The sequence below is a fragment of the Notolepis coatsorum genome (genome assembly GCF_963971535.1).
Source record: "Notolepis coatsorum genome assembly, chromosome: 6".
Taxonomy (NCBI): domain Eukaryota; kingdom Metazoa; phylum Chordata; class Actinopteri; order Aulopiformes; family Paralepididae; genus Notolepis; species Notolepis coatsorum.
In genome coordinates this window covers 156,577,507-156,600,700 of record NC_140170.1, presented here as the reverse complement: position 1 = coordinate 156,600,700, position 23,194 = coordinate 156,577,507, and the positions used below count along the sequence as shown (strand labels likewise).

At 50.4% G+C, this 23,194-nt stretch overlaps 2 protein-coding genes across 2 annotated transcripts in view; one reads left to right on the top strand and one right to left on the bottom strand.

Annotated features, from left to right (window-relative positions):
- Positions 1 to 7,932: 7,932 nt before the first annotated feature.
- On the top strand, positions 7,933 to 9,141 carry gpr84 (G protein-coupled receptor 84; the record flags this gene model as incomplete). The annotated part of the gene is made up of 1 exon (XM_084316917.1): positions 7,933 to 9,141. The coding sequence occupies one exon, from the start codon at positions 7,933 to 7,935 to the stop codon at positions 9,139 to 9,141; it is 1,209 nt and encodes a 402-aa protein (XP_084173043.1).
- Positions 9,142 to 20,097: 10,956 nt separating this feature from the next.
- Positions 20,098 to 23,194, bottom strand: part of stat2 (signal transducer and activator of transcription 2) — a 103,363-nt gene continuing 100,266 nt past the window's right edge. Inside the window, exon 24 of the mRNA XM_084316761.1 lies at positions 20,098 to 22,025. Within this exon, the coding sequence (XP_084172887.1) occupies positions 21,787 to 22,025 (239 nt within the window). The 3' untranslated portion in view covers positions 20,098 to 21,786. The remainder of the gene's footprint in view (positions 22,026 to 23,194) is intronic.

The following is a 23,194-nucleotide window of genomic DNA, read 5'->3' as shown; positions in this document are numbered from 1 at the left end:
AACGTGACGCGCCCCGGAGAGGTGCCACTGGGCGGCGCCGCCGGGACGACGCGACCGCCGCCACACGGGAACCACCCCGCCGAGATGAAGAGGGCAGGCTGATCTGCTACGCCTGCAATCAGCCGGGCCACATCAGCAGGGAGTGTCCCCGCTCAGCCCGCGGGCCAGGCATAGCCACTAACCCCGCCCCCGAAGCTCCGGGTCCGACACGCCAAGTGCGAACCTGCCCCCCGGAATGCTGGTGGCAAACGTGGTGACCTACACTCGACAGGGAAGAGTGCCGGTGCGGGTGTTGAACCCGACCAACGTTGAGATGGTGCTCAGACCCAGGTCCAGGCTGGCGGAGCTCCACTGCCCCCATCAAGTGCGACCTAAGGAGAGGGTGACCGTGGAGGAAGTAGACGGAGGCGTCCGAGTGACGGCAATTGAGGCTCGAGACAGCCCACCCGAAGTAGAGCTGTACGGGGACTGGCCGTGCCCGTGCAGGCGAATCTGCAAGATCTCACGCCAGCCCAAGTGAGCCGACTAAATCAAGTGCTGGAGAAACACAAGGCGGTGTTCTCCGTGGACGACGGAGACTACGGTTACACTACCACGGTCACTCACTACGTCCCCACCGGCAACGCGTCCCCGGTCAAGCAACGGCATCGCCGAATACCGCCTCACGTGTTTCAGGAGGTGAAGCGGCACGTACAAGACCTGGTGGACCAGGGGGTGCTAGTAGAGAGCTGCAGCCCGTGGGCGTCACCGGCCGTGATCGTCATAAAGAAAGACGGCTCCGTGCGGTTCTGCTGTGACTACCGCCGCCTCAATAACGTGACGCACCGAGATGCCTACCCCCTACCTCGCATTGAGGAGTCCCTAGACGCCTTGGGGCAGGCCAAGATCTTCTCCTCACTCGACCTCACCGCTGGCTACTTCCAAGTGGCGGTGAAAGAAGAGGATCAAGAGAAAACAGCCGTCACAACGCCCTTCGGCCTCTATCAGTGGACCCGCATGCCCTTCGGCTTGTGTAACGCACCCGCAACCTTCCAGCGGTTGATGACCGCCGTGCTGGGAGACCTGGCCTTCGACGTCCTACTCGTCTACTTGGACGACGTCTTGGTGTTCGCCCGGGACTTCGAGAGCCATTGCCAGAAGTTAGACCTGGTGTTTGGACGACTGCAGGAACATGGGCTCAAACTCAAGCCCCGAAAGTGCTTCCTTCTGAAGACCGAGGTCAAATTCCTGGGGCACATTGTCTCCGCGGCCGGCGTACAGGTCGACACCGACAAGGTGAAGGCGTTGGAGGACTGGCCAGCGCCACGCTCTGCGAAGGAGGTGAGGCAGGTTATCGGGTTCCTGTCCTATTATCGGCGGTTCGTGCCCCGCTTCGCCCAAGTGGCCCAGCCCCTGCATGCCCTGATGGGAAAAGAAAAGAAGGGGTTCGCTAAAGGCCGGCCCGAGGCCTTCAAGTGGACTCTGCAGTGTCAGACGGCCTTCGATCATCTGCGAGAGTGCCTCTTGACGCCTCCGGTGCTGGCCTACCCCGATCTCCAACTCCCCTTCATAGTGACCACCGACGGGAGCTATTTGGGACTGGGAGCAGTACTAAGCCAGAAGCAAGAGGGCGTGGAGCGAGTCATCGCCTTTGCGAGCCGAGGTCTACGGGGGTCCGAAAGGAATGACCAGAACTATAGCGCGTTCAAGCTGGAACTCCTCGCCCTGAAGTGGGCATTCACTGAGAAGTTCCGAGACCTCTTGATGTACGCCCAGTTCACCGTGATCACCGACCATAACCCACTGAAACACCTAGGTACGGCCAACCTGGGAGCAGTGGAGCAGCGTTGGAACGCTCAGCTCGCAGAGTACGACTTCGTGGTCCAATACAAGCCTGGTCGACTCAACCAGAACGCAGACGCCCTGTCTCGCATGCCGATGCGGACCGAACCTGAGGTAGAAGATACCGAAAAAGACTTCCTAACCATACCCGCGACCGGCACTCACACCCGTCAGGGTCTACCGGAACGGACCGCCTCCTTGTGCGCCCCCGCCTCAGTCGCCCGCGATGGCTACGTCCTGGTCCCAGCGGAAGAGGTACGGGTCCTGCTAGGCCCCGAGAGACCGACCGAGACATGGGAAGTCCCGAGCGCCAGTGCTTGTCGGATAGCAACACAGAAAGGGAACAGCGGGTATGACTGGGCGGAAATGCGGCAGCTACAGGCGGACGATCCCGAGTTGGGCCCGGTGTGGCGGGCAGTGACCCGGGGAGTTCCCCCCACCAATGTACAGTTAAAGGAGGGAGACCCGAGACTCCGCAAGTTATACGGGCAGTGGGAGCGGTTCCGTCTGCACCAACAAGTACTGTTTCGACGAGTCAGTGACCCCCGGGACGGGGAGGAGATTCTGCAGCTGGTGGTGCCCACGGCCCTGTGACGGAGGATCTACGAGACCCAACACGAAGATGGAGGACACTACGGAGGGCAAGGGACAGTGGACCTGATGAGGCGAAGTTATTACTGGATCGGGATGGCAGAAGAGGTGAAGAAATGGGTGCAGCAATGCAAGCGATGCGCATTAGCCCGGGACGTGTTTCCTAAAGCTCAGGCCCTGATGACCTGCACCAACGTGACAGCCCCCATGGAGGTCCTTGCTATGGATTTTACCGTGTTGGAGAGATCAGTGGGTGGCTATGAGAACGTACTGGTGCTGACCGACATGTTCACCAGATTCACTATTGCCGTACCGACCAAAGATCAGACGGCGAAGACCACCGCCGCCGCCATCATCAAGCATTGGTTCGTGTACTATGGTTGCCCTGCCCGACTCCATGCCGACCAAGGGCATAATTTCGAGTCGAGCGTCATCAAGGAACTCTGCCGACTGTACGGAATCTCCAAGAGCCGCACCACGCCGTACCATCCCCAGGGGAATGGGCAATGCGAGAGGTTCAATCGGACGATGCACGACATGCTGCGGAGTCTGCCCGCAGAGAAGAAGCGAGACTGGAAAGAGCACCTACCCGAGTTGGTACTCACGTACAATTGCCATGTGCACTCCTCCACGGGGTACTCCCCCTTCTACCTGCTCTTCGGGAGGGACGCTAGGATGCCCCGGGATGTCCTGGGGGGCAGAGACGTCATTGAGGAGGGGGCGGCGGACCTAGACGAGTGGGTGCAGAGTCACCATGAGCGACTAAAGGCCGCCGCGGAGGCCGCTGAGGCCACGGCGAAGCAGGCGTCCCATCGACGCAAGAGGATTTACGACAGGAAGAGCAGAGGTGCACTCCTGCGGGCCGGAGACCGGGTCCTGATACGCGACCACCGAATCCGGGGCCGTAATAAGATACAAGACAAGTGGGAGCCTACGTCATATGTGGTGGTTAAGCAGAGCCACGAAGGGACGCCCGTGTTCACGGTCAGGCCCGAAGCAGGGGGCCCTGAGAGGACCGTGCATCGAGACCAGCTCAAGACCTGTCCGTTTCCAGCCTCTGACCCAGAAGCAAGGGTGAGGGCCCCTCGACAGACTCCTGTGGCGCTGCGGAGCTCGTCCGAGTCAGACAGTGGAGATGCTTTCGGGTGCCGCCGAGAACCGCATCCTAGGGCGTGTAACCACCCCAGGCCCATGCGGGACGCCCCGGAAGAGGCAGCGAACGCTGGGTCCGACGCGGAGTCGACCCCGTCGGGAGGAGATGGGGAGGAAGGCGGAGACGGAGTTGCAGAGGAGGCCGCGGGCGGTCCATTGATGGCCCCGGAGGGCGAGGCCGTGGTCCATGACCCGCCGACGGACACTGAAGAATCCGACACGGAGTCGGAGGCGGGGGAGGTGGAACCCCCCAGAGTGGAGCCCGCTCGGCCCCAGAGGAGCACCAGAGGTCGGCTACCCGCTCGGTATCGTCAGGACTATGTGCTCAAGAGCGTGTTCGCGGAACAGTGTGTCCAACTCCTGAAGGAGTGTGTAAAACTGTTGGCATAATGTGTAATTGTCAACCGATGTGTGAAACTGTTGGTCTCAGGACCGTTGTCATGCATGCGTGTGTTTTGTTGTTAACTTGCAGAGGACTTAGCAAGTTCAAAGTGGGGGGAAATGTAGCAGTCTGGAAAATATGGTATATTATTCAGAACTGCTGACTGTGTTTATATCCCTTTTTGTACACAAAGACATTCTAACTAGTGTCATTGATTCACACAAGCAATGACACAAACGTCCCCTTCCGAAGAGCATTGGAATACGGATTATAAATGACAGTACTGATTCATATTCTACAATGCGTCTCCCCTTGTGACTGGCAGGCGGGACCTGCAGGGGGCAGTAGCAGGCAGAGAGTGGCGGAGAGAGCTGGGAGATGATAAAGGGAGGAGTCCAGCGGAAGTCGCTCTCTTCGGCAGTGAACTTGACAACGAGTAGTCGCAGCTAACGGGGCTCTGGATAGCCCTGTTGCTGACGTTATGCCAGGGGGCCCCGTAAGAGGACAACGGGTGATAACGAGTACTGGCTAGTGGACACGATATCCTAGCAGTACCAGCGGTATTATATGAACAATGAGTGCAGAGCCAGGCACTAGCAATCGAGTTATAGCAGTTACAGTGTGCGGTATAGGTAACGTGCGGTTAAACAATTATCCAAGTCTTTGAGTACCGAGTTATAGTAGCTACAGTGTGCGGTATAGAGCGCGCGCCCCAGGACGAACGTGGGCCAACAACCAGTCTGCTCCGGCTGACTTCGACCAGACCTGCGACCGGCTGCCTGCGTTCAGCCTGCCCCGGAGGACTTCACTCAGATCTGCACCAGGCTGCCTGCGGCCGACGGGAGTTCCGCCCATCCAACAGGGGTCGCCATCACTCAGTACATGCTCTCAGCCGGCGCTGCCTCTCTGCCTAGCTCCGCCTGCTGACATCCTCGCGAGAGCGTTCGACGCCATCTTGCCTCCCGGACAACAGTGGAGTGGCGAGGCGGCCATTTCGGATGAGTACAAATGAGCATTGATGCTCCCGATTCCATATACAGTACACAGTGTGGTGCAGCCCGCGGGCGAAAGTAACGTTGCTACTACCAGTTCATAGGGATACCCCGAACAATATATGCCGGCATTAAGATAGGACTTTATAGGTATTTTGTGGGCTCACTCTTTTATTTCATTCCTTTTCTTTGAGCGTGATAAGGCGTGTATTTCATAAATAATTCCCGTTCAGTGAATCCCTTTATTCTCTTCCCTATGCTCCCCCTTCCTTCCCCATATTCTCAACCGGGGACAGTATGAGTGTAATTCCTTAGAGAAGGTAAATACTGTGTTCCGCCCAGACGTGGGCAGCGTTTAGTCTGGGTACCTGAGAGCACTTGGTGCCTGGGTGTAATACGATAATTGATTCATGTCATTGATTCATGCCATTGATTCATGCCAGTGTAATTATTGTATGGATACCCATGGTGCAGTAATCACCAGACGTAGCATTGTTGTAACTAGGCTGAGTTACAATACATTCATCCAGAACGGGAGCACTGTGTGCGTGTCTTTTATTATTCCTAACCCTAACCTTAACCCTTTGATGCGGGTAATATATTTAACCTTAACCCCTTCCTATTCTACCTTCCATTTCTATTGTACTGCTTGCGGGGGGAACCAAGTTATTTCTCTACCATCCGGTCATTAGGTGTGGGAGGGCAAAAGAGACAATCGTGGAGGGTGAGGGTGTGTTGGGGAGTACTGCTGACTGCTCCAGAGAGAGGGAGGAAGACCAGAGTACCGGGCCAGGTTTGTAAATCCTGGGCCTCATACATCCCCACTGCCAGCCTCCAGTTGACGCTCCGGACCCCAAAGATGGAGGTGCAGCTGGCCAGAGTGCTACTGTGTCTCGCTACCTATTGACCGCACACCACAGTTCCCACGAAGCAGGGATAATCCACCCTGCTACACAAGTATAAAAGGACAGAAGTCTGGAGATATATAAGGGCAGCTTACAATGACTTCAGGATATGTGTGATTGTCTTCTTTGATACAGAGAGGACCATCCTAAAGACTGATACAAAGTGCAGTGGTGGGTGCGAGAGCCTGCACCCGTTACAAAACGTATAGCAGTATGGTACGCAGAATGCAGCTTTTTAAGCAGGGAGGAAGGAGCATGCATATAAATCACATCGCCATAGTCTAATACAGACAGACAGAAAGGAACTCTGCACAATTCTCTTCCTGGCTTCAGACGGGAAACATTTCTTTAAACGGAAGAAAAAGCCCAGTTTAGGTCTACGTTTTCTCAGTATGTACATCAAAGGCCATCTTTTCATCAATCCATATGCCCAGATATTTGTAGGATGCTACTTTGTCAAGGCATGTCCCTTCCAGTGTCAGAATCGGAGGGACAGCTGTATTAGCTTGATAGCGAGAGAAGGTCATGTACTTGGTCTTCTTTGCATTAAGGACCAGTCTTAGCCTTAGCAAGGAGTGTTGCAGTGTATTAAAAGCATCCTGTAGAAGCTCTATGGCCTGAGTTAAAGAGGAAGCCACTGTGTAAACAACTATCATCTGCGTATAAATGAAACCGTGCTGGGCTTATCCCATTTCCTAGTTCATTTATAAAGATGGAGAATAAGACAGGGGCCAAAATAGAACCTTGTGGAACACCTTTGTTTACAGTAAGAGCAGCTGAGGTATAATATTCTACTGCAACACACTGAGTTCACAGCTCAAAGCCGTTTTACCAAGACCTATGTAGCCAAGCCTCTGCAGTAGCAATGCATGATCCACAGAGTCAAACGCTTAGTTTACACAGATCAACAAACAATGCTGCACAGTGTTTTTTCTTGTCTAGTGCTTCAATTATGTCATTTGAGACTAACATAGTCGCTGAAGTAGTACTATGGCCTGATCTGAAGCCTGACTGAGACTTGTTAAGAATATTATGGTCAGCTAGAAACTAGAATATGGGCGGCTACTTGGCGCAGTGGGCAAGGCGCTCGCAACGAATGCTGGAGACTAGGCTCGAACAGGATGCCTCCTGTTCGAGCCCCGCTCTCCACATTGCTTTCAGTTTAGCTGGTCGTCCACAGTAATACACATTGGCCGTATTACGGGGAGGGAAACTGAAGGGTGGGGATCGGGCGTTGTGGACAGCGACTCCTACAGGTCGGTTGGTGCGCCTGCACAGTAGAATCAAGAAGCGACGGGGGCGGGGCCCCTCCAAAGCCCAGACCCCGACGCTGAAAGATCGAGCCGCACAGGTGAAAAGATGGGGTCCAGGGAGGGGGGTGCGAGCAAGAGCATATGTGTGTAGGGGAATAGATAGCAGGTATTAGGGGCATATCTTGTATAAGACATTTATTTAAACTGTGATTTAATTTGATGTGCACTGTTAACAATGCTTGTATATCTAATCGTGTGTTGTCATGTTTGTTTATGTGTTTGTTTAAAAAATAATAAAAAAATAAAATACAAAAAAAAAACAGGTGAAAAGATGTGACGGCTGTTACCTCGAGTATCGGAGGGGACTCGTGCTATGTATGACTTAGTCCACATTGCAGCCGGCTTGTGGGAGGCAAGAAACAACGTTCGAAGACAGGGGAGGGTTGAATTGGACGATATGAAAATTGGGATGGGAGAAAAATAGAAAATGGGAGAAAAAGTGGATAAAAAAAAGAAGAATATAATAGAATATACTACAACAACAACAACAATAATAATAATATTAGCAAACTATTTGTATTGCTATTTTATACATACAAAAACATACAAGCAAACCCGGTAAAAACGAACTGACCTATCTCAAGCTTTGCCCTCTTCCCTCCAAAAGCAACAGTTGTGATTGGAGGATCAAGAAAAGAGGGTGGAGCTTGAGACAGGTAAATTACTATACATGAAAGCAAGTCTGTAAATGTGAGTTTTGGTAAGTGATTGAGGTCATGGTTAAGATGAATTTAATTAATTATTTTAATTTAATCTAATCTATGTCTGTTCACAGAATGTTACCAAACATCACACACCTCTCAGACAATGACTCCTTCTCCTGCTACCATCCTTCGGTGGTCGGCTACCGGTACTTTGCCGTGGTTTGGGGCTCCGTCGTGACCATCTCCGGTACGGTGGGGAACCTGATGACCATCCTGGCCTTTGCCTCGGACCCCCGTCTGAGAACTCGCTTCAACACACTGATGATCAACCTGGCACTGGCCGATCTGCTGTACTGCACCGTGCTACAGCCCATCTCAGTGGACTCCTACACATACCTGCGCTGGCGGGGCGGCCCGCTCTGGTGTCAGGCCTTTGGCCTGCTGCTCTTCCTCTCCAACTCCGTCTCCATCATCACCCTCTGCCTCATAGCGGTGAGCCGCTACCTCCTGATCGAGAAGAGGGCCGTGTTCGACCGCATCTTCTCTAACCGCGGGCTGGCGCTCCTCCTGCCCTCCACCTGGGCCCTGGGCCTGGCGAGCTTCGGCCCGCTCTGGTCCGTCTACGTTTTCGTGCCGGAGGTGTGCACCTGCAGCTTCCACCGCACCCTGGGCCGTCCCTACACCACCGTCCTGCTGTTCTTCTACTTCTTCCTGGGCCTGGGCTGCGTCGGCCTGTTCTACCTGCTCATCTACAAGCGAGTCCGGGTGGCCGCGCGGGCCCTGGTGCGCTACAGGCTCAGCCGTCGCTCGTCGAAGAGGAGACCGCCCTCCTCGGTGCAGGGGACAGAGGACAGCGGCGTGGCAAGCGGCGTGGCCGACACGTGCAGCTGTGAGCTGAGCAGCCAGGGGGAACCAGCCCAAAACACGGATGGAGTCACTGTCCCGTCTTCACATTCAGCTGAGCCAGCAGGGGCAGAGGAGCGCCCCCCTGCCCTCGACCCTGCTCCCCACCCGGCCACGCCAGCTCCCGCCGCGCCCGCCTCCTCCTCCGCACCTCCCTCAGCCTCGCGGGACGACGTGGAGTTTCGACGAGTGACACGGATGTGCTTAACGGTTTTCTTGTGTTTCGTGTTCTGTTTCGTCCCGTTCCTGATGCTCAATATAGCCGACAAGCATAACCGCGCCCCCCGAGTGTTGCACATGCTCTGTGCTAACCTGACCTGGCTCAACAGCTGCATCAACCCCCTGCTCTACGTCATCATGAACCGCCAGTTTCGACAGGCCTACAGAGTCCTGCTCGTTAAGGCCGCCACACCTTTCACCTGCCTGTGTGCGCGGTGACCGGCGCCTGAAAAATACGTTCAGATTGAACTTTAAAGTCCCCATGAAACAGCTAGCAGAATGCAATTTGATTCCACATATTTATGTGTTTCCTGTCAAATAAACAGGAAGCTAGGGAGGGACTTGTCGTGGATATAGATTGCCATTTATAGTAGCCAATAGTGCTGAATGTGCATTATGGTCGACCTGTTTGCTAGCAAGCTGATGTTAGCAACATAGGTTAGCAACATTAGCAAGCTAACGTTGAACATTTGTCCAATTTAGTTAAAGAGGCAGCGTAGCTGAGTTACAATGTCATTATAGGAAGCATTTCATTGGACGCAAATTTTGTATATGCCCCTGTGTGCTGGATGACTGATTCTTTTTTGTTTTCCAGGAAATTACAAACATTTATTTTTATTTCAGAATCAGAATCAGAATCAGAAAGGTCTTTATTGCCAAGTAGTTTACACATAGAAGGAATTTGATTTGGTTGTTTTTGGTGCAACATTAACCCATTCTCTGCCACCACTTTGATCATCCCAAACCATTCTCTGCCAGTACTATAAGTCTATGGAGATGTTCACCTTCTTTGCAGGGCTATAACTTTTTAAATTGTATTGCTAAATTGACATTACTATGGCCCATTCAACATCGATTAGCTATCGTTCAGGATGTAGGAACGTTTTACTTTTTCATTCACACATTCATACGAAAATACCGTCTAGAGTATAAATATGTTTTTATCGTTTTCTGCAGTATTTCCTAGAACGTGAGATATAGACATAAATGCATATATTAGATTATCAAATGCCGTTTGATACCGATATACGTTATATTAAATATTTCAACTGTACATGGTCCTAAGCGTTATGACTGATCATCCGCGGGTGAACGGAGGGGGGGGTCGTTTATAATTCCGTGACCGACGTTAAATGATTTATGTAGTATGGGTGATATATAGATCAGAGCAGTTTGTATCGAAAATGATAAAGAAAAACGCTGAAACTCACGGCAGCTTCCTCGCCCAAGGGGATTAATAAAGGAATATATTTTCTTATCTTACAAATGAAGACAGCCAGAGAGCTAGTAGGTTAATAGAGCAAAACCACAGAAGATCAAAAGCCTTTTCAAATGTAACTTGCATTAATATGAACATAGCGGCAGTGAGCAGTTTCACAAAGACAAAGATAATTGCAAAAACTTTCAAGATATGGAAAACCATTGTTACAAAAAAAAGGCTTCACCTGGGATATTCATATTTAACACAACATACATGACGCATTTCAGTCAAAGAGGAACTTTTGAAATTGTCCATTTCCTCAAGCTGTAACTTGCCTCTTGTAGAAACTGATTCATGATGATGCAATGAGGGGGAGAGGAGGGTGTAAAGGGGGCAGCCTGGGCGGCATTGCCATCATTACCTTCTCTATGTTTGTTTATATTATTTATTTATACTTGCTTAAATCAGGGCTCACACTTATTCTCACCCTGGTTAACTCATTTATTGCCTTAAACTTCTGTAGTGTGGTAGTGAAAGGGTTAACGCTCTGGAATTATCACATTTTACCCATTCACTCACACATTCACGCACTGACGGCAGAGGAAACCATGCCAACCAGCTCATTGGGAGCAATTAGGGGTTAAGTGTCTTGCTCAAGGACACTTCGACACGCTGCCCGGGAGGAGCGGGAATCAAACAGGGAACCTCGGGATTACCAGACAACTGCTCTACCTCCTGAGCCCCACAATTAAGTTAATGAGTTAAAGTTCCACTAAGCAGTTTTGGGAGAGAAATTTGAAACTCAAGAGAAACCTCTATTGTGTATATTTTCATGACTGAAAGGTGGCTCCCTGGAACACTTTTCCAGACGTGTTTTTCCCTGAAAAGTTAGTCTCTGGTGTTGTTGTTGTTGCTGTTGTTTATTTTTATTTTTTTTTACAAATACGTAATTGTTTACAAGCATATTCTGGACTTATGTTTGGTTCAGACTGAGTGCCTAAAATGAATTCATTTGTAACTATGATGACATAGTCAAGATGGGATTCATTTTAAGAATGACATGTGCAGAGTAAAATGAGTTTTGCAAGCTAATGTGCAGGCTATGCAAACGAATCCCCTCCCACAGAAACGTTAGGTTATGACTATAACCAAGTTCTGTTAGTATAGCGACGCTCGGCATCGCTCTCTGCACTATCTCGCATACGTGCACGCGCACTGAATAAAGACCACAATGTACCTTTAATCCCAATATTCGTCTGACCACACCCCTATCAGCTTACCCATATAAGCAGGGGTGGGGCCACTCACTCTCCTCCTTCCCAAGCTTTCGCCACAAGGCGAGGTCAAAGGCTGCAGCGGCGTCGGATGCCGAGCGTCGCTATACTAACAGAACTTGGTTATAGTCATAACCTAACGTTCTGTATCGTATCGCTCTCGCTCGGCATCGCTCTCTGCACAAGGGAGGCCGAGCGAGAGCCAACGGCCGACAAATACACCCCGCTGACAGCCCCCCACAAACCATCAGAACAGGGAGGGCCGAGCCCCCCCGACCCACCCTAATGGCGGGCACCCCCCCTATTAGGGGCTTCACGGGAGGGCGACGGACCCGACCGTGCGAAGAGGCACTCAAGCAACTCAACGCACAGGGTGAGCAGACCGTGGCTTGACCCCACGACTACACACACGCACAACCCGCATGCCACCCGGGAACGAACGGAGGAACAACCTCGTTACTGCCCCCAGAATCACGGGGTCAAGGGCAAACCCAACCCCGTGGCAAGGCCGTAGCAGCGGAGCACGAAGGAAGACCCAGACCCACCAAAAGGACTGGACTCCCTAGAATGGGGGCCCGGAGAAGTCCATGATGCCAGCATCAAGAGCCCACCAGGTGGGCACGTAGTGCCCCGCCCCCCACATCGCCAGCGTATTCGGACAAAGGCCCCTCAGTTACTGCACCTGGTATTCCCAGGCGGAAACCCATCCAAGTACTAACCAGGCCAGAACCTGCTTAGCTTCCGAGATCGGACGAGATCGGGCGTGTTCAGGTTGGTATGGCCGTAAGCCGAGCGGGCCCTGTCCCCCCAATAGTACACCGCCTGGCACACTGACCCTGCAGAACAGGCAGTCAGCATGGCCGTAAGCACACAAAAAAGGTTAACCAACGGAAGCAGGCAGCGCACCGGGGAAAAACCAGGCAACAGGCTGTTAACCCTAGCCTGGAGACTGCGGACGAGACAGGCGCCAGAGGGGACAGCTGAACACAGCCGCCCCGGCGGAAGGAGCGTAAGCTGGCGGTGTTGCATGACCAAGCCTCCATTTAAAAACCCCCACCCAGAGGGGTCGAGGCAGAGAAGGCTGACACGATTGGCAGACGTCATGAACGTGCAGGGGCACCCTCAAACGGTGAACCCGGGAGTTGACACTGCTCCAACACACCAGGGAATCAACCACCTCGGTGTTACCCAATGCGGTGGTTGTTCCTATAACCCCTCAAGAAAAAACTCCAAAACACACCTGCGGGTATACACCGGCTATACCGCAGTACAAGTGTTTCAGTTTCCAAAAAGGGTTAACCCAGGCCTACGGGTCGCAAACATCACTTCGGACCGGGCCTGGCGGTACGGGAAGCACAGGGTCACCAGAGGAGGTCAAAAAACCACCCCCACAGGCCCCTCTTCGCCATGCGTGAGAGAGGAGCGAAAAATAATGGAGAACCAGCCCCTAAGCACACCGTACCTGGTATTCCCCGGCGGTCTCCCAACCAAGTACTAACCAGGACCAACCTGTGTAGCGGCCGAGATCCGACGAGATCGAGCGCGTACAGAATGGCATGGCTGTAAGCCATGACGACAGTGCTGAGTAAAAACATACCCAACCAGGGTCTCCATAGCGCTTAACCCTGTGACACCCAGACCGACCTGGCATTTTTCCCCCTGAAAAAAGCCCAAGTCCCTCAGGGTACCAGAACAGCAGATCTGCATCCCCGGCGGACAACGGGTTCAACTGATCTGGACCAGCGTGACCAGAACCAGTCCCGTGCCCTAACCACGCCGACATGCCTACTCCAGGAGAAGGGCAGATATGCGTGTTGATCTTAACATGAAAAGAAGGCGCCACCCAGACGTTCGGACGAACCGCGCCTGGTGGCCCACCCCAAGGGCGTGAGACCCCACCACATATGTTCAGATCCATCCCGTCATCATCCCCCAGACATGAACGAGAATCCGTCGACAACCCACCCAGGTCATGGGATGTGGTCGTCGGAAGAGGAAAAAACCCCCATCTCAGTTGCTTTATAAAAACGCTGTTTCAACCACAAGCAACCAAGGCGTGCCAGTCAATCGCCTGTTTACAGCGAGCTAGCACTATACGTGCGTCGGGACACACCCCCATCAATGAACAGGCTATTTAGACCTGTCATTGAACCCCAAGGCGCCCAGGGGAACGACAAGAGGGGTGTGACACTCCCTAACTCCAACACTTCTGGAATAGAAAGAAGGAAGCATCAACAGTATGTATCCCAGTCTACACAGCCGGGGTAAAATTTTTTCACATTTTTACATCCCACCACCCTCCCATAGGAAAGAGACGGGGATCCCCAGAGAGACTTCCCACGCAAGCTGTACAGATTGAAAAGAATATATTGCACCTTGAGCCATGTAAAAAACTGGTTTTAGGGCCTCCGGGGAAGAGGCACTGAACCCATACACACTCAATAAACGAATTGAATCGAATATACATACAATAGAAAAGGACCCTTCTAGAGGGTCCACTCACTTTGACAATCTGAGGAGGAAGGCTCTGTACTCTGATGGAGGCTTCCTCACATGGAAGAAGGAGTCCGAACTCACAGAAGGCCTGAATAGGCGCTTGGTGAGGAGGAGCCCTGACCACCCCCCCTGAAAACAGATCCATCACATGGACCTGAACAGCACACGGAAGTCCTACCAACAGAGACGCGCACGGTGACGTACTCTATGGCGGGGGAATTCCTGCGGTGCACACGCCCAATATACCAGGCCGTGGGACCAGGAACTCCCTCCCCCCCCCCCCCCCCCGTAACGTGCCGAACCGCCACGTGACGGGAACCTTGAAGGACAGGGGGTGTACCCCTGACCGACAGAACAATGGGGAGAGGAAAGGTTACCAGTTCACCCCTTTACGACCCCACACCCATGATACGATGTAACGACAAAAAGAGAATATGACACAGTCATAGTCAGCTCTATGAAGCGTTTCACAGCTCCACACAGCGCATGAGCTAACCTGCTATCTGATTTTTACTAAGGAAAAACACAGAATAGAGAGGGCTCTAAGAACCCCGGTCCAACATACACATGTGCTTCTGTGGCCAGTACAACCCAGTTGTAGGTCACATGACACACACAACCCATCATCACCTACAAAAAATGGCAAAAACACTCAACAGAGGAACGCCGTTTTTTTCACAATGAGAGAATACATCATTCTTGATTAGTATCGACCACAGGCCTTGCTAAGCACACATGACAGCAACCAAACCAATTACCCCTTAGGAAATAAGTTTCTCCAGCAGATTTAGCACAACCTCAGCAATCAAGCTAAGAGTTACATCGTATCCCTACCACACAAAAGACACAATTAATGCACAACATGTCTGATAGGAGGATGAAAAAGTCCCCAGGGAACCGGGGGGGAAACACAATCCTCCTATTTTACCCTCAATACGGCCAGTTAAAACAGGAAAACCTGTTAATGTGTGAACACACTGTTCATTGTCATTACAGTCTGAGAAAGAACATTCTTTTACTCACTTGTCACCAAGCATAGCTTCATAGGTTAGTTACCTTAGTTGTGAGTACACGGTGCATATAAACACCATGATGTTTCTCACACAACAACCAGATCATTCCCCGATTTGCACGGAGAAGCTAACTGCCAGTGACAAAAACAGCTCACACATAACCCGCAACGTATCCTAAATGCATTGTAGCAACACACGTTTTGGGAAAAACACCGTTATTCACAATACATTTAGCAAAGTAAAACCAGAAGACGTGTTATGAGGTCTGGTCAACCCCGTTCCTACCCGGAACGCAGATCAGCGAAGTGCAGTCACAGACCCGTAGGAACACAGCCGCTCCTGTGTTGTCCGAACTGGGCAGCGTCACCGCCCCAACCCGCACTACAGTCCCCTGTTGATGCAACCTTGCCGTCCTGGCTCAGGGCAGGGTCGACGAAACATCCCCTGTCAAGGATGACGTCGTGGTCAAGAGTGTAAAACATGTTAAAATCAAAGCACGTTCAACAGAATAGCCTCAAGCTAACGGCCGCTCCAACCGTTCGGGTGCTACTGCTTCTGCTCGCGACACGCCGAGCTAACGACGCACGCGATCAGAAGCGAGCTCACGGCGGCGCGCGAGAAGCTAAGCTACCCCGCGCCAGCCATGGCCATAGCAGCAAGCTAACGTTACCTAGCGACCACGACATGCTAGCCCCGCAGCTAACAGCTGACTGGCTAATAGTAGGCCCTAAGCAGGCCATGCAGCGATCCAGCAGGCTAACGCAGCAGTTAACAGCTGACTGGCTAACCGTAAGCTATGAACATGTAAACAATGACATAACACTCACCCAGACAGGCCGCCGTTCTGAACCTCTCCTCACTTTTTAAGAGAAAAGAGAAAACAAGATGTCAACACCGCTTCACAACGGTGACTTTACCACATCCGACGGAATCAGCACAGTACCAACTGGCCTGTGTAGCTGACTTTGAACATGAATCTGCCGCTATCGCACATTACATGCACATATCCCCTCGTGAAGGAATACTCTCATTTGGATATGAAAGATGGGGCCTTAACACGGTGACAGAGAGAATCCACTCGTCCAGAACACACAGGGATCACCAGTGTCAATGGTCGCGGCCCACTAGTTAAAACTATAATGGTCTTCAGACCAAGGTCTTCTGTCGCCTAGGTGGCTGAACAAAGGACCCTAGCCTGGGGCCGGTTTCCATAAACTTTGTCAAATAGCCCCCATAGCACTAACAGACAAGTGGAGCCCGCCAGCAAACACTACTCACCCAACCTGGAACACACCGCTTCTCACAACAGCGGCATGTCCGACAGTTCAGCTGTGGCCTGACAGGTTTCACCCCAACAAACACAGCAAGGAACTGCAGTTGAGAAGCATGCAGCGGCGTGCTCCCAATACGAAAACCGGTGGAGGGTTTTTAGAATGATCATCATCTTCCAGACACTCCAGTACGAAGACAATATCGCCGTATTTTCTCGAAAATAGTGAGAGAGAAAATAAAGATATGATGTCAACGTATCCTTGTTTCCCAAAGCTGCTCCTAAACCTTTCTTCCATCATGGTGTCAAGTGTGGGGATCTACCGAGGCACTTCTTCCTTGTGGTGAAAGCGAGAAGGAGGAGAGTGAGTGGCCCCACCCCTGCTTATATGGGTAAGCTGATAGGGGTGTGGTCAGACGAATATTGGGATTAAAGGTACATTGTGGTCTTTATTCAGTGCGCGTGCACGTATGCGATAGTGCAGAGAGCGATGCCGAGCGAGAGCGATACGATACAGAACTGCATACTGCAGCTTTAACTCCAGAGCCTAGTACCACTTCCAATCAGCCTACTGCAGCTTTAACTCCAGAGCCTAGTACAATACCACTTCCAATCAGCCTACTGCAGCTTTAACTCCAGAGCCTAGTACCACTTCCAATCAGCCTAGTAAATGTCCATGTCCAGCCCCCCCCCCCCACCCAACCCCCTCCTAATGTACAGTTTCTTCCCCCTCAAATGTACTGTGTATATTTTCTTTTAGGATCTCTGTTAAACAGTACTGTATATTTGTATGTCTTGTATATCATAAATGTAACAGTACTGTATATCTGTATGTCATAAATGTCATGATATATATCTGTATGTCGTGTATGTCATAAATGTCATTATGAATTGAAAATGGGGGACCCTGATGTAAATAAGACGAAAGTCTTTCTCTGGTCTGCATCCCCTTAACATTGTGTGTATTGAGCCATACTGTATTGTACCCATTCTGCAATCTGTTAATAAAAATCAATCAATCAATCAATCAAGCCTAGTACCACTTCCAATCAGCCAGGTGTAAGAAATGTACCAGGTGTAAATATCACCAATGAATAATGTCTTCCTCTCCTTCACCATCTACTGTTGAGGTGCCCTTGAGCAAGGCACTACCCTCAACTGCTATAGTGCAGCCGCTAAGACAACAGTAGAAGTTGTACAGGGCGGATCCCGGGTGTGAATGGTAAATGGGCTGCGTTTATATAGCTTTTATCCAACACGCTTTACAACTTATGCCTCACATTCATCCAGGGCTGGACTGGGACCAAAAATCGGCCCTGGCATTTTTTGCCCAGACCGACCCACCATAATTGGTCGGACACCACCCACCATCCTTGCGGTCTCCTTAAATATGCGTACCTACTGTACTATTCCCCCAAACCACTACAAAGCTGGGTAGTAAGTGCCATGGACAAGTGTACCAGTGCAAGTGGACCAGTGTACTCACTCCCTCTTGGCTGAATCTCGTTTTGGGTGGTGATGTAAAAACATCTGCATCATAGCAGGCTCAGGATGAGCAAAGTAGTCTATAGCCTGTTCAACCCTGTCTCTCTCCTCCACAACCTGGCTTGACTAGACATAAGGAGAGAGATGATTACAATTAACTGGTACATTCAGGTCCAGAATTGTTGGAATTCCCTGACAAAGATGTGCAAAAAGCTGTACAATTTAAACAATACCATACTGGTAATGAGCAAATAGTTGTTTATTCAATAAATGCATGGAGCTGTTCCATCTTATTTCATTTGATACTAACTACTCAGTTCATACAGATTTCAAGTATTCAAATATCAATGATGAATATTGCATAAGGTTTACACAGTTAATAGATCACCTTCTTGTTTTATATTCATGTTCAGAGAGGAGTAATAGTTAGTAATTTGCTGCATGGCAGACCCGAACAGCCCAGCTTCGGAGAGGGGGGCCGTGAGCAGGGGAAGCCTCTTCCGCTCCGGCACCCGCGCCTGCTCCAGCCAAAGGTGGCGCTGGGTCAGAGTGACCAGGGCGCGTTCTTTCCCGGCGGCGATTGCCTGCAGCTGTACCAGGTGCAGGATGGCTCCAGCCGCCTGGGCGTGTAGGTACAGATGGTGATCGTCCAACACCGACCCGCCCGCCATCATCCCCGACATGAAGCGCGCCAGCTGCGCGATGTTGGATGTCGCAGCCAGGCTCTGTGTCGTGGCGATGAATGACTGGTCACTCCAGTTGGCCAACTGCCTAGCCGATTTCCCTTGGGGAACTGGCTTCCGCAAAGGCTCCCACACCACCTCAGGACAAAGAATAGATGCCATCGGGCTATCAAGCCGAGGCACCCCTTCCTTCAATCCCTCGATCAAACCCACCACCCGCGTGACTGGCACGTAGGCGGGGGTAAGGCCGGTGATGCGGGAGATTACCTGTCCCTGACGCACGTAGGCCTCCATTGAGGGGAAGAATGGGCAGACATCGCCCGTCTCCCTCACAGGACGACGTTGCCAGAGATGACCTATCAAATCATCAGGGACAGGTGCAGGCAGTGGCTGCGGCACGCCATTAGCGGCTGCGGCAGCCGCCATGAGCTCCGGGAACAAGGCACGCAATTTCCCATGTGCACCTTCCTCCACGCAGCCCGCGTCCCTCACGTACGGGAGGCTGCCACTCTGTGTGGCGCCACCATCCGATGCGGTTGATAGTAGGGCATCCCGTCTCCGAGTCGGAGGTTCTAACCCAACACCGGAGGACGAGGGACCCCAAGGAGACATACCACCCCCTGCCACACCCTGATGGGGAGAGTGATACGTCTCCACCGGGGCGTGAAACAAGAGCGCTCCCGCCATAAAATCCTCTGTATCCATCGGACAAGGAGACCGAGCAGAAGCACCCTCGTCTGGCTCCAGCAGCTCTCCAAAGCCAGGCCGTTCGCCCCTGCAGCTCACCATCTTACGACGGGAGCGAGCAGAGGCGAAAAGCTTGCGTCTCAGATCCTCCGCTACCAGAGGAGCCGTCGACCTATCGGCCGACCGCCCACTGGAGGGGGAACCAGAGCTGGAACTAGGCCATCTCACAGGAGACGGCCTTGGTTAAACAGCTCCTCGGAGAGGCAAACTCTCCACCGGACGCCGCTCGGGTGCGTCTGACTGCCACGACCGTGGAGTCAGCGCAGCCCCACGACGCACGGCGGAGGCGGCAATGGAGAACCGCTGGTGAAGGGTGACGTTGCGAGTGCTCGAACCCTCCGATGAAGACATTATAGCTTAGCCCTTTCTCTAAAATTGGTGAGAGAAAAAACAAGAAATAATGTCAATGCAGCTCCTCTTCAATATTTCACTAACTCAAAGTGGTGTATACAGATACTCGCCATGGTGAAAACAAGGAAGGAGCTGTTAGTATGGCCACACCCCTGCTTATGTAGAGGAGCGGATGGGGGTGTGGCCAGGCGGATAGGTGTGTAAAGGTGCATGTGGAGATTTATTCAGTGCTAGTACTGATACAGGGATGTATTCCAGTAGACGCAGAGCGGAGCTACACGACCTATAACGTGCATATTCACATACCTGTGTCTCAACAGAGACAGAACGTTCATGTTCACACACATAATGTTCCTCAACAGAGAGACGGCACATTCATGTTCACATACCTGTGTCCTCAGTCTCAGCTTTAGCTAAATGATAATTAAACAAATTAATAATACAACACAAGCTTTGTCCAGATTCACGACTGGTCCTTCTGTTCAAACCTGAACCACCCCTCTGAACGCTGAGCGCTCGTAAGAACTTCTTTAAAAAGGTGTTATGTATTTCTTGATTAATAGACAAACAATTTCTCCAATATTGGTAAACATTGTTTATATTTAGACAATCAATGTTTAATTTTACAAGAGCATATTGTCAGTATGCATAAAGGGGGCAGAGAGCAGTGGTATTTAAATGTTACAGCATTATAAACATTTAGTAGTCAAGAGTATTTGCCTTAAAGGTATTCATAGCAGGTGCAAACAAATAAAAGTATACTAAATAAAGAGGAACTCTAACTGCAATTTAAAGGGACATTTCACCCCAAAAAAGGAACTATACTGAACTGAAAATACTATAGGTTTCTGGAAAGAGATATTGAGGGCTTTGAGCACCAAAAGCGGAGTGCCATTCAGCTCCATTGTATTTGGGAGTGATGGCAGATATCTCTATGGCAGATATCTCCAAAACGTCAGTCACACTGAAACGATCTGGATGGATAGATTTCAGGTAAGGGAGAAAATATGTTTGTTTTTATTAACTTCCCCTTTAATTGTAGCTGAGCTTTTAGCCTCGGGCCGGCAGCTATTAAAGTACTGTGTATTGCAAAGCAGCAGTGTTTGAGTTCCTCTTTTCTAGTTATAAATGAAAAACATTAAAATGTCAGGATTCACGATTCAGAATAAAACGGCAACGCTGCCTTAAACCTTTTCCCTTCAGCTTGAAACATAAGACTTACATTCACACATGTTGTTATCTGCAGAAACCATGGACTGATTCTGAGATAAAAAAAAAAAGGGTATCACTGAGTAGATGGTAAATGGTGCATTTATATAGCATTTTATCCAAAGTGCTTTACAACTTGTTCCTCACATTCACACACCGACGGCGGAGGCAACCATGCAAGGTGCCAACTTGCTCATCGGGAGCAATTAGGGGTTAAGTCTCTTGCTCAAGGACACTTCGACATGCTGCCCGGGAGGAGTGGGAATCGAACTGGGAACCTTTTCCGATTACCAGATGACCGCTCTACCTCCTGAGCTACTGTCACCCCAGATAATTGAACTAGTGCACTGTTGTCATTGTTCTGTAATTGAGGCCTGACACGGGATTTAGGAAAATAGCTACCATGTTGAAAGACTGACACCGCATTTTCTGTGCAGTGGTAAAGTGCTCAAATTATCCTGTAAAACATGTGGTACTTGTTAATGAGATATGGTAATAAGATACCAATTAATTGACATTTGATGTCGATTTTTGTTTTAGGTGGTAGGTGCCTTAGTACACATCGCAACCAACATAATATTCAGTGGAAAGGTGGGCATTTGAAGATTCTTGTGACAGGCCTATATTAGATCAGATAGAGTCCAGCTCTTCATTTGAATATTCTCTGACAGGCCTATATTAGATCAGTCCAGCTCTTCCTGTGCAATGGTGTCCCCTCAAACTCCTCTAATTTCTGTATTTAGCTAAATGTACTAGTATTACCGTACTACTATAGCGGGTGTACTCACGGTCTCAGAGACCACACCAGTCCTGTTTTGGTTACGGAAGTCATTCTTAGGCAATAGGCATCATTAAAACTTTTGACTGCATTATAAGCCTCTTACTTGTCGTCACAGGGCTATCCCTTGCACTATAAGTAGGATGCCATGCATACACCACTCTTCTATTAAGGTACCAAGTGTGGTAGAGTACAGGGGGGGGGGGGGGATTAATAGTAAGAATGGAATAGTCTTTTAAAGCATGCATGTTGCAATACACTATACTGCATGAAGTGGTTATGGATGATGGTGCAAATGAGGAATCTGAGTGATGTCCTTTGGGTATAAAACACAGATGTGAGATGGAGAACTAGTGGTTAATAACACACAGGGTCTCCGCAGGGTTGCAGGAGGGGACCGGTGAGTTGGTGCAGAGCCGACTCGGGAAACGGCGGCTCGTCGTCGACCAGGAAGCAGCCAGGGGTGAAGGCGTTGGGATTACTGAGGAACTGCAGGAGGTCGGCCTCCTCCAGGCGCGGCAACGTGCCGCACAGCATGGGGTCGCACTCTGGGTCAGCTCCCATCAGCAGGGGTAGCAGAAGAGCCCTGTCTAGACCTGAGGAGGAGGAGGAGGAGGAGGAGGAGGAGGAGGAGGAGGAGGAAGAGGAAACCAGAAGGAGGTCAAGCCACACGTTTCTGCTTCCAGTCAGGTTCTTTGCTACTGGGGGGGTTTTTTACAGGCGGTTCCTGTAAAGTGGCGTTTTGTGACTCTCGCTGCCGGGGCAAAGGTAATGAAGTACGAGAACGGATCTTTGCCGATGGCAATGCAAGAGAGGCAGACACCGTGCGACATACACATGCAGGAGGAAATAGATGCCGATCCACCTGTGAGACGCAAGATTAAAAAGAGGAGTGGAGTGTGTGTGGATGGGACAATCAAACAAAGGTAATGTGATTATGATCTTTCACTGAAATGATAATAGCCAGTTGCTTGCAGAAACTCCAATTTCGCCAAAATGTCAACTTTTTAGGAACGAGGAACAATTGTGTTTTCCTCACTGATCCATTTCTTGTCATTTTACTATATCCAGGGTTCCTGCATGTTGCAACAAGTTACATTTAAGACTTTTTAAGACCTTTTTAAGACCACTTTCAATATAATGTAATACATATTTCAAAAGTATGAAGGAAAATTACCATGAAAGAAGTAATTCTATAAGAATTGTTGTTGGGGAACTGATCATTATTACCGTACTGCTACTTTGCCCAAGTAACTTCCTAATCCAATAGATTTTTAAGACCTATCAATATAATTTAAGAAATGTTTAAGACGCTTTAAAGCCTAAAACTTGCGGCTAAGACCAGCGGGAACCCTGTATATCATTTCAATGATTTGAATGGCTACTTTGAGGTAGCATTCATACGAGGAATCTTTCGACCATGTGGTTAGTATCGTCATGCTATAGAATGAAATTAAACCGTTAGTAACCGCTGGACCAAACCCCACCGACTCCAACCCCTACTACACGTTATCGCCTCTAGAATGGATCACGCATACAGCAAGCCCAGAGCGACAGGACCACGTGGGAGAAGAAATCAGAAGGTAAAACCAAATAAAAGATGTCCTGTGAAACGATAAGATGTTAGGACGAATGCCGGTGGGAAGGGACTTGGGTAACACTTTATAATAACACTCAGTTATAAGACCTTTATAAGGTATTTGTAGATTATGAACTAATCATGAACAAACCATTTATATACATTCGTAAATTATTATTAAATCAT